Source organism: Centrocercus urophasianus, unplaced genomic scaffold (genome assembly GCF_019232065.1).
Source record: "Centrocercus urophasianus isolate 14NV4802_14NV808 unplaced genomic scaffold, USGS_Curo_1.0 seq_17, whole genome shotgun sequence".
Classification (NCBI taxonomy): domain Eukaryota; kingdom Metazoa; phylum Chordata; class Aves; order Galliformes; family Phasianidae; genus Centrocercus; species Centrocercus urophasianus.
In genome coordinates, this window is record NW_024884722.1 from 12,528,917 (window position 1) to 12,543,809 (window position 14,893).

Below are 14,893 nucleotides of genomic sequence, written 5' to 3' on the forward strand. Positions count from 1 at the left end.
AGACCCCCACCCCATTTCCTAAAACAAGGCAGCACTGCCATAGGGAGCTGCATTAAGGAGCTACGACTTCCATCCTCTTTGCTTAGCCTTGGCGATCTGGGAATCTGTTCTGCAGCATTTGGCAATTATGAACCTAAAAAGAAAGAAGCCAGTCATAGAAACTGAACCTGTGTCCTGTTAATTATGCTGTTACTGCCTTCAGGCGTGCAAACAGCCCCCTTCAACAGGACTCTGAGATACTGGCTCTGCCTTGTAGGGTGGAGGACTGGCAGAGGTTCTCAGCTCCATTTCAGTGCTTTTGCTACGTTGCTCCGTTGGGGTGGCTGAGTGCTACGGGCAGGAGCAGCTTCACATCTACTGAGTGGCTTTGAAGGAGCTGTGCAGTGTTCTGGGGCTGCAAGCAGCTTTGCAGGCATCACCTCAAAACATCTCTCCACCACTTGGACTTTTGAATCCCCTGCTTTTCTCACACAGCTTCCAGCATGCTGCAGAATTCCTGATCTTTGTTTGTGCTGCTGCTGCAACTACAGGTTTCGTGTCTGGTTTCAGCACTGTGGTTTTTTAATGGAGTTAATTGTGAGGAACGTTCAGGATGTGTACACTGGTGTGGCTTTGCTTTCACTGCAAAGTTACAATCTCCCCCTGTTGTAGCCATACACCTGCATGGCACTTTTCTTTGTCATCCCATTGCTTGTTTTCCCCCCCAGTGTCTTTTATCTTGTGAGTGAAGTTTGAACAGTACGCAGAAAGTTAAATGCCTGGAGTCTTTTAAATATAAGTAACACGCACCCAGTAATAAGCTGTCGGTTGTTTTTTTGCTGCCTGCAAAGAAACATAAACACAGCGCTCATTTCTGGCAGGTTTTTACTGTCAGAGTTTCTCCTATTATATTTATCTTACAATTTGCCAGGGGGTGAAGTTATTAAGTTTTAGCAGCAGCCATCGATCAAGTTCACAAGTTAACACGATAAAGGCTCTGTGCCGCTCCGATCCGGGAAAATGATGATCCTCACTCGGTAATTAACTAAATGAGAAAGTTAAATCTTACTTGAGAGCTGGGAGAGATGAAAGAGAGGTGTTTGTCAGTTTCTCAGTGGAAATTAGAAGCAGTTTTCTGCAATTCCCTAAGCTGCTGCTCTGTCATATTTTACATAAGCACTGGGAAAACGTCTTGTAATTAGTGCTGTCATGGAGGATTTTTTTTGCTGAAGGATGTTGGAATAATTCATTAGATTATCAAGAAAGGCTTGTGTCCTGAAATGATTAGCACAGTGAAATTTAAACCATTAACGATAACAAGTTTAGAGCTTGCTGCAGTGCAGAGGCACCCGGGGTATGTCTGTGCCTATTTCAATCATTTCTTATAATTAAACATTATGTCCTCTTTTTTCCTCCCCTTCACTAAGACCCATCCAAAATTCCTGTTAAGGTGGCTCTATCTAGATCAGCGACTTAACCGTGGCCAGCAACACAAGCAGCTGGGGGTGGGATACTGCAGCTGCCAGTGAACAGCAGGAGCCACCTGTCCAGATTGGCGCTGCAGTCTCTGTATGGAGGAGGGGGGGGAAGCCCAGCATGGACCCTTGGTACTGAGTTGTCCAAGGAAGGTCCCTTCATTTGGTCTGGAGAGATGCTCAGTGCTGACCTCATCTGTTGGTCATGTTGGAACTCCAACTTGAGGACATCTGGAAGGTTGAGAAGGTTCCAAACCTTGCTGGGATCGTTTAAGCCGCACATGATATTCTGTCTTTCTCTTTTTCTTAAAAAGAGTTGTCTTCTTACATCAAGAAATGTGTAAACTAAATTCACCCATGCTGTGGAGAGTGCCTTAACAAAGTCCTCTGCAATGATTAGAAGATGTTATGAGGACTTTTTTAATTAAAAAAAAATTGATTATTACTAGGTTTTGACCGCTGCTATAGGTTCTGTCCATTACTGTGGGCTGTGAAATATTGTGCCTGTAACACCATCAGAGAACTGTGCTGATCCTTACTGTTGTGCTTTAGAAGGTTTCTTAGTCCCCTCTACTGATCAAAAATAACTTTGGTTGTCATATGTGGGTTACAGCTGTAATATGCCATGGCCATTGTGTCTACTATGCAGAGTAGGAGATTTATCTAGGCTTTATTTATCTTGTTGAAATATGGCACCTTCCTATAGTTGCAAACCATTAGTTAGATTGAATTCTTTTCATATACTAGCCCTATTCTACTTTGCAGGGCATACAAATATGCATTTGTGTGAAATGTAGCCATTTGGAGAAAGGCTCATGTAATTATGGGCTGCAGAGGAGCACGGTACGTAGATCCTTGAGGTAGTACCAACCCGAGGCAGCCAGTCCTCTGGGTTTCCCAGCACAGCTCACAGGCTCGGGCACACCAGTGCAGAACATCTTGGTGGCTCTTGCAGAGGAGTTGCCACTGGGGAACCTGGAGCTAGCTGAGGCACAGTGGAGCCTGCACCTTCGTTGTACGCAGCTTTCGCCTGTGATGATGGGCTACCACTGCTTATTCTCCGCCACTTCGGCAAGTGAAGCTTATAAAAAGCATAAGCACTAACGTGGCACTTGGATGCCTGTTTAACATAGCAGTGTGTCCTGCTTGTAGGTCGGTGCTCACTTCTTCAGGTTAGGTCTGCTGCTGTGCCTGGAAAAGGAACCATTGAAGAGACCATAGTGTGCTGCAGGAAATGGAATCTGATTTGTCATGAACTGCAGCTGAACAGAATGGTTGAGTCATCAGGGTTTATTAGAAAGCTAAATGAATTCTCTTGCTGCTTGTAACCGGTACCTCCCCAGTGTTTTAATGATACAGATGCTTGATGTCATTGTTGTGTCGTTGCTTTTTTTAATAACAGGCCTTATTCACCGAGCTCCTCGGTGGATTTTCAGGAATCTTCAAATTGAAATTTTGGAATCTTCTTACCCTTAGCTGCAGATGGACAGGGCGATCGCAGGATTTTGAATCCTGCAGAGCTGGGGTATTCCTGGCCCGCACAGTCTTTCTGGTCCTTGGTGTATGGACCATGGGACCCCTGGGCATGCTATGATGACCTTGGGTGTGCTTTATTCGATGGGATACTTGAGCAGGCAGGGACGCTGATGATGTCTCAGGTTTATATGGTCAGAATGTGGCTGAAGTAGGACACAAACACCTGAAAACACGTTGTACTCCTGTCTGCTAATTCAGACATACAAACACATAGAATGCTTTTCTTAGCAGATCCACAACGTAAGTGCAGAGTTTGTCTTCAAGTTACAAGTGTTGGTCAGTGGGCTTTTTAATTTGTTCTTTCCTACCTCAGAGGCTGTATTTACTTGGGACCCAAGCAAGGTGAGTTGCTTTGGCCCACCGAAGCCATCTGATTTTAGGCACACAGGATCTGTTACTTGTTTTTGTGGGCTTTGCAACTTCTATTTGATGTCCCAGGCAGACGTTTTAGAGGTAAGTGGGGCCAGGAGGCTGCTGGAAGCTTGTCAAGGCAGGGGCAGAGCCTGCTGCAGCCCCACGCCAGGAGGAGCAGCCCCTTTTGTCTTTGTACTTCACCTGCCTACTCTGCTGCTCGGTCTTAAAATTTCTCAAATTAAAAGCTGAGACAGCCTGTTGTGGGATGAACTTCCCAACAAACAAACAAGAGAAATTAAACCACATCAGGCTTGTAGAACACAACAGCTCTCTGCTGTCTAAATCCAGCACTTTTACGGGGGTGTCTGTTTTGCAGGCAGCTTAACTGCAGCAGAAATGACCGGAGTCCCCCAAGACCAATGTTCAGCGCAGTCCATTGGTAATGATTTTTTGCCTGGCTGTTGCCAGCTGCGGACTTTGCTAGGAAAACTTCAGTCTTTCACACCAAGGACGTCATTCCCACAGCCCCTTTTATAGAGGTTTCTCTATATAAAAAGATGTCCCAAGAGAATGTCTTCCCGCTGCCCAATACTGGGTTTGTTATTCACTTGCAGTGCAGTCCGTGGGATGACCGAATGAAATAGGGTCAATCAGTCATAGCCCTTGTCTTACACAGTCCTACTGAACACACACACAGCTCTGTGGGGAGAAAAGGGAGGTTGAAAACCCTGAGCTGCAGAGTTCAGTACGGGTGGTGTGTACTCCATGTTCCGAGACTTGACACTGAAGTAGTAGAAATTGCTTGCTACATATGGTGGCTAATTACCACCTTTTTCCATCTGAAGAAAATCTGTCCAGCTCTGCTGGAGAGGCTGAAATTTAGGTGGCTTTGTGCTATAAAATGAGATGTAAGCAGTGAATAGTTAGGTATATTTTCAAATGATGGTATTTTTGGTATTTCAGAGAATTGCTGGCAGGGCAGGTGGGTATCAAAGAACAAGAATTCTTTTCTCCAGAGCAATTAGGAATTCACACATTCCAAACCCTAACTGGATAATGTTTTTCTCTGCTCTCTAAACGCAGTGTTTCAGCACTTGAGAAGAAGTATTGTCTTGTGTTTTGTGTTTTTTTCCAGTAAAATGAGTAAATCCATACATTTTAGTTGTAATTACAGGCAGATTTAGGTACTCATCTTTTCCTTTAAAAGGAATGAAGTCTCATGGTGAGGTTGGTGCATGGAATTTTATCATACAGCAGAAATACGGCGCCCCTGAATCAATGGTTTATATATTTCACTGTCTGTAATTCATTTCTAATGATTTGATAATTAATAGTGAACCTCAAATTGCATTTTGTAAATACAAGCGGTGGAGTATTGCTGACTTTTCTTACAGAGCTGCTTGGTGTTACACCACTGAGGTGAAAAAGGGAAAATCATTTATTTTCAGTGGGAATAATCTACAAAAGCAAAATGAAAATTATCCTTGCTTTGGTTAAACATGTGCCTGTAGTGTGTATTCCTAGACTGGGGATGTACAGAAGTGTGTGTGTGGGGATAATGAATCCTAAAAAGATACGAAAGTCTCAATTTAGCATTTAATGCAAACTGAGCAGTGTAGAAAAAAAAATAATGTTTTCTGGACAAAGGATATCCTTACAATGCAAAATGTGCACTTTTCTTCCAGTAAAATCGTTTAGGAAGCAGAAATTACATCTTGCCATCAAGAAGTAAATTGAAATGTCAGTGTTTTGTATTGTCCCTGAAACTCTTCTTTGAGCTGAGCCTTTCTGACAAGATATTAGCAGTGCTTGGAAAACATAAGCTCTTTTATTCTGTGAAGGAAGCATGTAGCAGATATCAGGGTGTGCTTTAGTTGGTTTAACCCTTGCAGTATGACTTTATACTTGGAAGAAGTGCTCTTTTTTTTTTCCCCTCATTTGTTCTAGGCATTTCCTATGAGTTGTAGTAGCAGTCCATTCTTAGAAAAGTGAAATATAAATGCAGTTTTCTGTTGGTATATTGAAATAACTGGTAACTGTAGATTAGGAATCCAAATGCATTTTGCTGTCTGCAAGACGTAAATAAAACTGTGTTTGTATTAAATTGGCACTCATGGTTTCCCTTCCAAGCAGTCCTTTGTGTGCAGCTCAGGCGTGGACCAGGGCCTTGTTCTGCTGGAGTTACAGCTCTGCACTCAGCTGCAAATGGGATGCACAGTCCTGGCCAACTTCATTTATCAGAGCACCCGATCTTCTTTTCATATGTATGATTTGTGTTTTTCTTTCCTTTCACAGACAAAACTTGCCAATGGCACTTCCAGTATGATTGTGCCCAAGCAGAGAAAACTGTCAGCAAGCTATGAGAAGGAGAAGGAGCTCTGCGTCAAGTACTTCGAGCAGTGGTCTGAGTCTGACCAGGTGGAGTTTGTGGAGCACCTCATCTCCCAGATGTGTCACTACCAGCATGGACATATAAACTCTTACCTCAAGCCCATGTTACAGAGGGACTTCATCACTGCACTGCCAGGTACTTCTGCAGGTGGAGGAAGTGTGCTCCTTCCTCTTGTCTTCCAGAAAACTATTCTCCTTGGCTTCTTGTGCCTCTGGCCTGCCCTGCTGAAGAAGTCTCTTCTAGGGCCATCTAGCAAAACAAACTGTAGCTTTTGAATGAAAAGCTCTATAGGAATACAAAATACAGGAATGTTTTGTTCTGTGTTCCTACCATCACTGAAGGGCTGATCTAACATCAGCATAGTTTGGCCAGGAGTGAATGATAGCTCTGATCTGTATCTTAAGGGGAGTTGTCACAAGCTAGAAGACAGGCAGTTGTGCTTAGAATGTCTGCAATGATTCATTAATAATGTTTTTAAAAAATTAAAACTACTCTTGTTTTCCACTGCTCAGCCAAGGTTTTTCTCTTTTCTTATGTAGATTATTTTGGTGCTAGTAAAATACCTTCCTGAGGCCATCATTTTGATTATCTGTTTGTTGCCCATAGTGAATGGAGGACATGAGAAAAAAGAATGGAAAATGTTCAGTGTATTTTTAGCACCTCTGTTGGACTTTCCTTTCAAGATGTTGTCCCAGATGTTCTCACATGTGGCATTGGGTGTATTTCAGAGAACGCACACGTAAAATAGTGTCTTGACCCCATCTTACAGGTGAGAAAGTGAGGCAAAAGGAGATAAGGCACGCGAACAATAAGCCATAGAATTTCAGAGCCAGATGGGAATTCCTGTCTGTCGAATTTTTCCAGACTGTTAGATCATACCTCAATAAATAGTCAGCAGGTTAGCAATCCCTTTGTTTCAGGTGAACCTGAGCAAGTCCTACAGCTGTTCCATCTAAATAACCAGCTGAAAAGAGGAATTTCTTGCAAAAATACTTGTTCTGTGGATCCCTTTGGAGAAATGATCAACTTGGACAGTTCGTTCCATCCAGTCATTCGATCATTCTTTGGAGGGGATTTCTTAACCTGAAATTGGAAATGTCGGGTTGGAAAAAAGGTGGAAAAAATTAGGGTTTAACTATGAATTGTGCAAAGCATAGAGGCAGTGTGAGAGTTTTGCTATGCAGTTAAGTATGCAGTCTCTGGATTTTTAAGCTCATTGTGTCCAGTAATCAAATGGTTGTTGTAGCATTAAAAAAAAAATCTTAGTTATGCTAAGTACCTTCTTTATGTTAGTTTTTAGTAGTCCAGTGGCAGTAATCTTGTGTACTTAGAGCAGCATTAACTTGCGAGGCTGTTCTGTTTCAGAAAGACAGAATATTTGGAAAGCACACTGGTTTCCCCACTTCTAAAGTAAAAGCATATATACAGTTAGCTACACAATTTTTCTGGGTCTTCCTCCACAAAGCTCCATCAGAGCAAGCAAATACCGCATATTTTCTGTTCTTTAATTTCATCCTACAAGCCTTTTTCTGATCGTTTTGGGCAAATATTAGAAATATTTTCACAGGCATCCAAAATCTGCCTGCCGTGCCATATTTGTTAGTGGTCTTTTCAGAGTTATCTAGGAAGCAGCTCTAGCTTTGAATTTTACTGCCTCCAAGTACAGAACAGACAGGATATTAGGCAGCTAATGTCTGAGAATGTGAACAGTTGTGGGAACTGTGTGCTTAAATAATATATGTGCATCAATTTGCATATTGGCAAAGTGCAAATGTCCTGGTGAATATGGCTCTACGGGAGAAAATGAATGGCAGGGAATCAGGCTGGCTCAGGCTCTGCAGCCTGGGAGGTGCAGAATGCCCTCAGTGCAGGCAGCTTTCTGGTAAGGGTGATAGGAAGAGGGAGCTGCTGAGGAAAGAGTGCTGAACCTAAAATGTTGAATTAAGTCAATTAAAAAGACCAAACAAACCCTAACCTATTTAAGTATTTTGTAGCTTTCTGAAATTCTCAAGTGCTCAGTATTCCACTTTCATTTTTATGCCTTCCTTCTCTTTCCTACTCTCCCCCTCAAAACAATAAGGATTCTCCAAAATCTTGAGGCATCTTATCTCTGTCCTCCTTGCACTGTGCCACAGAATAACCAGAGATGGTTTTAGGTCATGAGCAGGCTTGGCTAATATAGAGAACAATTGACTGAGGTTATTTTCCCAGCGCTTTGGACGGAATGAAGGTTGGGAAAATGCAGCTTAACTGTGTACTTTACAGACTTTGTTCCATTTCTTTAAAAAAACAAACCAAAAACACCAAACAAGGTCTTTGCTTAGCATTTCCAAGCTGTTTAACATTTTTTATGAGCAAAGTCATTTTCATAAGGGTTTGGCGTGTGAAATAACTGAAACATTCTTTTAATACTTGATGTGGAGGACCAAAGGGCTAATCGTGTTTCACATTAGTTTAGCAAAAGCTTTTGTGCATGAAGAATTTTTTTAAAGGAAGCAATGCTCCAGTAGATATGTATCTCACATAATAATACCATTGAGTTTGCTGCCACCCCAAAATAGCTTTGATTCTGTGAAGACAAGGAATAGTGAGGTTTTGGCCTTCCCTTCCCACATGGTAAGTGGAATGGAAAAGATTGTCAGAAAGAATGGCAAAATGAGGCATTTCTACTCACTGGAGAGAGCTCAGGACTGCAGAGTGGGGAAGCAAGGAAACACCTTCAGTTGTGCACTTCTGTCCTTCAGAATTGGTTCAGGTTCACCAAAATACATAGACGTACATACATAGACATAGGTCTATGAATTGCTGTAGTATAAACCTGGATTTACAAACACTCTTCTTTGAGAGTTTCACGTAATGGCTGTGTTTATCTTTTCAGATTAAATACATAATAAAGGTTGCTGATGCTTCAGTTTTGCAGGTTGACATCTAATTTTGCATCTATAAAGATAAGAAATGTCAGCCCTCTTGCTGCATTCTGGTTGTGTCTGGGATCATTCCCATGCTTTTTCTTCTGAATGAATGGGAACATAAAATGCTGGGCAGAATGTCTCACCCAATGTGCATTATAAATCTCAGATGTTTGATAGGATCGAGAGAAGACATGCTGAGTTTTCTCATTTTCATGTGTCAGTAGATAATTTTGAGATGTTTCAGTTAACAAAACCAAGTAGAGATTGGGCCTTTTGTTTCTTACGAGCTCCAGAGGAATCAGCTGATTGCTCCCATTTTGGGTTTGCTGATGTATGGGCATGTGACTTTACAAAAGCATTCACTGTTTTTTCTTTGTCACTGACAGGCAGGACCTGCTCTTTGAGGCTGTTGTTTCAAAAGCAAGAAAGGACACATACAACCATGTCCTACATGTGAACTAGAGGGTTTCTAGGGTCTCAACCACAACTTTCACAAAGCCTCAGCAATTGGACCTGTGACGAGGGAGGATCCCTTGACACTGTGTCTCACTTATGAATTAAGCAGCCTCCAAGAGAAGCTGTGTTTATGCAACACCTCATTTAAAAGGCATCTTATCTTTCTGATGTCTGGTAGGTGATCAGATCTGAGTGGGAAGGGGCACATTTTTGCTAGACCCATCTGTCTGTTTAAGAGACAGAGCATGGTGTTGTGTGGAGATATTACACTGAGATGGTTGTAGAGCCAAAGCCTTGCGAGCTGTACTGCAAGACTGTAGAGCCAGGCTGTAGAGCCAAAGCCTTGCAAGCATTGCTGCCTTTTTAGCTCAACTGCTTTGCCTTTTACTCCAACCATGTTGAAAGAAGGCCAGTCATGGTATTCACACTGGAAAATATTTGCACATTATACAATTATGGTGCATATTTTTCCTCCACTCGCTTTAATAAATGAAGCTGGTGAACCTGCTTCACTTTCTCCTCAGACAGCCTCTTCTTTCCGTTCCACTTCCCCGTGCATCTGCATATCTTTCCCTCCCCCATGTCTAAAGGTACCACTACCCTTCAGGGCACACATTGGGAATATATATTTTTTTCTTCATTACGTTTAAAAGCTACTGCTTTAGCAAAAACAGCTTTTGAGCCGCTGGAACATGAGAACAGCTGTAGCAGTGAGATGAGAAATGGTCCTAATATAGAGAGATTTTGGGGGCTGCGTCGCTGAGTTGGAAATGCCATCCATAGAATATCCCCCTAGTGCTAAAACCCATCGAAATAGATTGGAATGACTTCTTGGATTCTTTATTATTTTTAATGACTTGTTGTGTTATATCCAAAGGAAGTTGGAGAACACTGCTCACTCCTGAACTTAGCTGCAGATGCTCTTCTGCGCATTTGGTCCAGCTCTGCATGCAGAAGAGTGGATGGAAAGGAATAGGAGAGAGGGGGTGTATTTGTATGTGTAAGGGAAGTTGTTTTAAACTGCCCTTCTCCCCAGCAAATAACGCCTGTTGTTTTTTTCCTTCCTCCCCCTGCAGCTCGGGGATTGGATCACATTGCTGAGAACATCCTGTCCTACCTGGATGCCAAATCGCTGTGTGCTGCTGAGCTGGTGTGCAAGGAGTGGTACCGCGTGACGTCGGACGGCATGCTGTGGAAGAAGCTGATCGAGAGGATGGTCAGGACAGACTCACTGTGGAGGGGGTTGTCAGAGAGGAGAGGATGGTGAGGGAACTGTATCTTTACCTCTTTTGCCCCCATTTAGGACAGTGGGTGCTCTGTGTTTCAAACAGTGTTTGAAGAAGAATACGTAGCATCCCGAAATAGCACACTGGTTCCAAACCTGACAAATGCAAGAGGCCAGATCCAGGGGTTGGGGGCTTAGGGCATCGTTTGGCTGTGCAGACAGCGAGGGGGCTTTTTCCTCACTTTCCTCATCTGATCATGCTCTTATCCCACTGTGACAAGTGGGATATACAGAGTGAGATTTTTACGCCCAGCTGTCATTCGGTTCAAATTAAGAAGCTGTGTACACCCCAGGGGAACACTAAACTAGTCAGCAGTTCGGAGCAGAAGAGCTTTTTTGGGGGTGGCAATGGGGCAGCATGTGCTATGTATTAGTTGTTTCCTGATGGGTCTGTTTGTTTTCCTCAGCAGATTTTCACTATTAGATATCTGTTTAATTTTCAAACTGGAAGCTGAGGGTAGGTACCACAGAGAATAGGGGACTTTAGAAATGCAGATAGATTAGTTAATAATCAGCTGGAATAGCCTTACTACAGTGTGGGTCTCACTCAAGTTTGAAGCTGCTCTGTTAACATTTCATTAGAACTTTCCCTCTCAGGGGCTACGTCCTTTAATACATAATTTTCTTTTCCAAGGGTGTCCCTAGGATGTTGGCAGAAACGAAGCTGGGTATGAATATTTCATAAACAAGATAAAAGTGACAGCTCAGGCATTTTGGTTGCTATTAAAAAGAAAAAGATACAGAATTGCAAACAAAGACTTCTGTTTCACGGTTAATTTTGTTGTACTGCTTGTCTCAGAAGGTAAAGGCAAGTAATTCACAATTATGAAATGTCCTTTAAAAATAAATACTATGTTGATCTGCTTCCAGTTGTACAGTGCTTGTAAAGAGTATAAAATGAACACAGACATGGTAGTGGTAACTTTTTCATCCTCTTTTTTCTATGTCATCCCAGATGTTTGTCTAATGGTTCTTAAAAGCCTTTAATGATGGAGATTCTCTGTGCTTTGCCTGGGCAAGCAGTACCACTGTTTTGCTAACTGTGCTGCCCAGAGTCCCATCCAACCTGGCCCTGAATGCCTCCAGGGATGGGGCATGCACAGCTTCTGTGGGCAGCCAGTTCTGGTGAACATCATCCTTCTATCTACAGCTCAGGATGTTACATTTAGCCTACACAGACACAGAGAACAGTTGCCCTTTCTGCTTTTTGTAGCAATCTTTTGCATAGCTGGGAGATGATCATATTTCCTATACATGGGATGTACTAATGAATGCTCACCCTGTGTCTTCTTGCCCTCTTGTCGTTCTCGATTTGCTTTGAGTAGCCTCACTCCAGTTACTCTTCTTACTCTTCTCCATTCTTGGAGGATGGTGACTTCAGCTGATGATCTTCTTTCTGCTGAGGCATCACCGGAGTTTAATGAGAAGGATTATTTTCTCTGCTTTATGGTGGATGCTCCATTTTAGGCTTTCCAGAAGAACACGAGCTTTTTTTTTTTTTTTAACAGTGGTTTTATTTTATATATAACTTTTAATTACCCTTTCTGTGGAAGTTCTCCTTACCTGTTGTTCCTCATCTTGAATGCTTATGTTATAAGTAGATAACTTGGCACTCCCTTATTGAATTAGATTCTGTATACTGGTTAGTATTTCTCCATTTTGTCAGATGCATTATGAGTTTAATCTTGTCTTCCAAAGTGCTTGTATCTTCTCTCAGCTTTAGCATCGTTGGCCACAGAGTAAATATGCTCCCTATTCCATTCTTTGTCATTAATGAAAATGTCTAATATGACACATCTAGGAGAGACTTCATGCAAGATCCCAGTTGCCTTTCTTTTTGACAGTGCACGGCTGGTAAGCTGTGCTTGCTGGCCATTTGTGTGTTCACCCTTGAGCACTTCCACCACTATACTTTCTAGCTAAGTTATGAAACTGACCTCTGAGAAGAAATTAGGTCCGTGTGACATGATTTATTCTGGATTGATCAGCATGGCTGTTGCTGGTCAGCTTTTCATCTTCTAGGAACTCATCTAATCGTGTGCTCTACAATGAGCAATCTGTGAAGTTCATTTGGACAGTCCACCATTTCCTTGGGTTTGCCTTCTTCCAATCAAAAATCCTGCTTTCTATCTCAAAGAACGGTCACTCAATGTTATTCTGTCAGGGAGCAGCAAGCATTACCAGATTTAGAGAAAAACAAAACAGAAGCCCAAGATTGGGTACTGTTGTTTCCATCTGAATACTTGATTGAGTTGGCCAGTCATCAGAAACTGCAAACAATGGTTGCTTTTATCCCAGTCATGGGAATACCAGGGAAATTCCAAACAGTCCCTCAGCTGATCTATATGCAACTGACTTTACAAGTAGCAAGACATTGTGTATGGCTAGCAGGGCCTTCTAATAGCTCATGTAGTAAAGGTGCAAACAACAGACAGGTTTTCAGGCACATAGGCTTGTATACAGATTGTTCTAGACCTACCCTAAGTCTTCTGTAGCGTGCCGTAGCTGTTCTGCACATCTCCATTTCCACCCTCCCCAAGCCAGTAGTAGTAATTTTCTTGCACTTCCAAACTGGATCATGTAAGGATCCACCTAATTGTTGGTTTGCACGCAGCCATATGTCCCTTCTTCACAAAGATTTGTCCCCAGACTGCCGGTTACTGTTTGAAAACTCAGATGATTCCTTTGTCCTAAGTAGAAAGCAGCTTTCTCTTAATTTGAATGTAAAGTAGTTTCCTTAATTGTCAAAAGATCTTTTCTTGAGCATTTGTTGTTTTGTTTGTTCAATCCTATAGTTTACCTCCCCGCTTATACCTTAAAATTGCAATGATTTAGCCTGGATTTTGCCCAACGTATGTCAGCCAGTTAGTGCAGCCTCTCAAGACATGTTGTATGGAAAGGACAAGAAAAGAAAGCACAACGAAGTATTGAGCAATTAATTATGCCATAATGGAGCGAGGGAGGGGGAAGTGGAGAGCTGGCCCAGTATAAACTCCGTGCCTCCAATGCCAGGATTACACTCGGAGGCATTTGTGCCTCTCTCCATTTTGCGAGGCATGTTGCCAGGCAGAGCAGCAGTTAGTACGCCCATGGTGGGGTTTACTAGCTTCCACACCGTGTTTGGTGGCTTCTTAACTTCAGGATGAGGAATTTAAGTTTTTTACACAGCAGGTAGTGATTGCTGTTTATGGATTTTTTTTGTAGCAAAAATCTAGCTTGGGATATGAGTATTCCAAATCAGTGTTGAAATGAGGAAGGCACCACTGATGAAGCGTTGCTTACCAAAATAAAGTAGTAGCAGTAAAATGTCCGTGTTCCAGAACTGATGCTGTTCCTGTTAATGTAGATCAAAGCTAGTCCTGAATGCACAGAGAGCTTGAGAGTTCTTCAGCTTCTCATATTTTTTTGTATGCTTTATTTTAAAGGTGACCTCTGATATGAATATGTATGCAGTGGGTATGAGCCATTCTAACCTCTTATTGAGTTGAAGGGGCTCGCGTCCAAAATAGCACATTTTCCTTCCCCGAGTGAGGAAGAACTGCTTTGTCATTAATTTTTCAGTGACTAGATGCAACTTCAACGTGTCACAGGACAAACAAACAAGGAACCACCCTGTGTTACTAAGTAAATGAAGTTAGACTGTGAATCTTTGTGTGCTTTTCAGCAATGGGTACCCATTTCTAAAATACCAGAGAGATCTTCCTCCCCAGTGCTAAAATGTGATCTGTGTTCTTTGTCTTCCAGGGGTCAATACCTATTTAAAAATAAGCCCCCTGATGGGACTGCTCCACCCAACTCCTTCTACAGAGCACTTTACCCCAAAATTATACAGGATATAGAGGTAAGGAGTGACTTCCAGGTGTGATGGGCTTTTTTGTTTTGTTTGGCTTTTTTTAACAACCTCTCTCATTTATTCATATTTATTCATGCTCAAATTCTGTTTCGTGCTGATGAAGTATTTCATTAAGTACGATGTGTCTGTGTTCATTGGGAGTTTGAAGATCTGGGCTTTGTATAAATTCCCAGGCCATCGTCACTGCGTTAGTCAGAGGGGAAGCTGCGTTGTTCAGGAAGTCTCCACACTTTGCACATCAGATGTCATAGCAACACTACCATCTTGACTTTCTCTGTTCCATGGTCCTTTGCCCCATCCATGCACATGAATCTAATAAGGTGATAACAGATGGATCTCAGGAATTGAATCAGCGAGAAAGTGCAGTCCCTAAAAAACCCAGGGAAACAGGAGGCAACTGGGCCGTGTTGCCTTGTATTTGGTGGAGAGCCAGTGTCAAGTGCCCGGTTCTGACAGTTGCATAGTGGCAAAAGAGGTGGTCAGGCACTGCCTGGGCAGATTTGCACAAGCCCTTAGAGCTCAGCTGAGACTTTCTCTGCAATTGTTTAGTTGCAGAGTCACAGAATTAAAGGTTGAAGTTTGTGAAAAACAACTTCTGGGTCACTGCTCCCTCACCATGCCAGAGCATGCAGGGGAGTTTGGCCACAGTAT

At 42.5% G+C, this 14,893-nt stretch overlaps 1 protein-coding gene across 5 annotated transcripts in view; it reads left to right on the forward strand.

Moving 5' to 3' along the window:
• The window catches only part of BTRC (beta-transducin repeat containing E3 ubiquitin protein ligase), a 112,298-nt gene that overhangs the window by 78,338 nt on the left and 19,067 nt on the right, over positions 1-14,893 (forward strand). For all 5 annotated transcript variants that reach the window (XM_042818171.1, XM_042818174.1, XM_042818172.1 and 2 more), the window contains 3 exons: positions 5,640-5,871; positions 10,181-10,367; positions 14,134-14,230. In XM_042818171.1, coding sequence (XP_042674105.1) covers positions 5,640-5,871; positions 10,181-10,367; positions 14,134-14,230 — 516 coding nt within the window. The remainder of the gene's footprint in view (positions 1-5,639; positions 5,872-10,180; positions 10,368-14,133; positions 14,231-14,893) is intronic.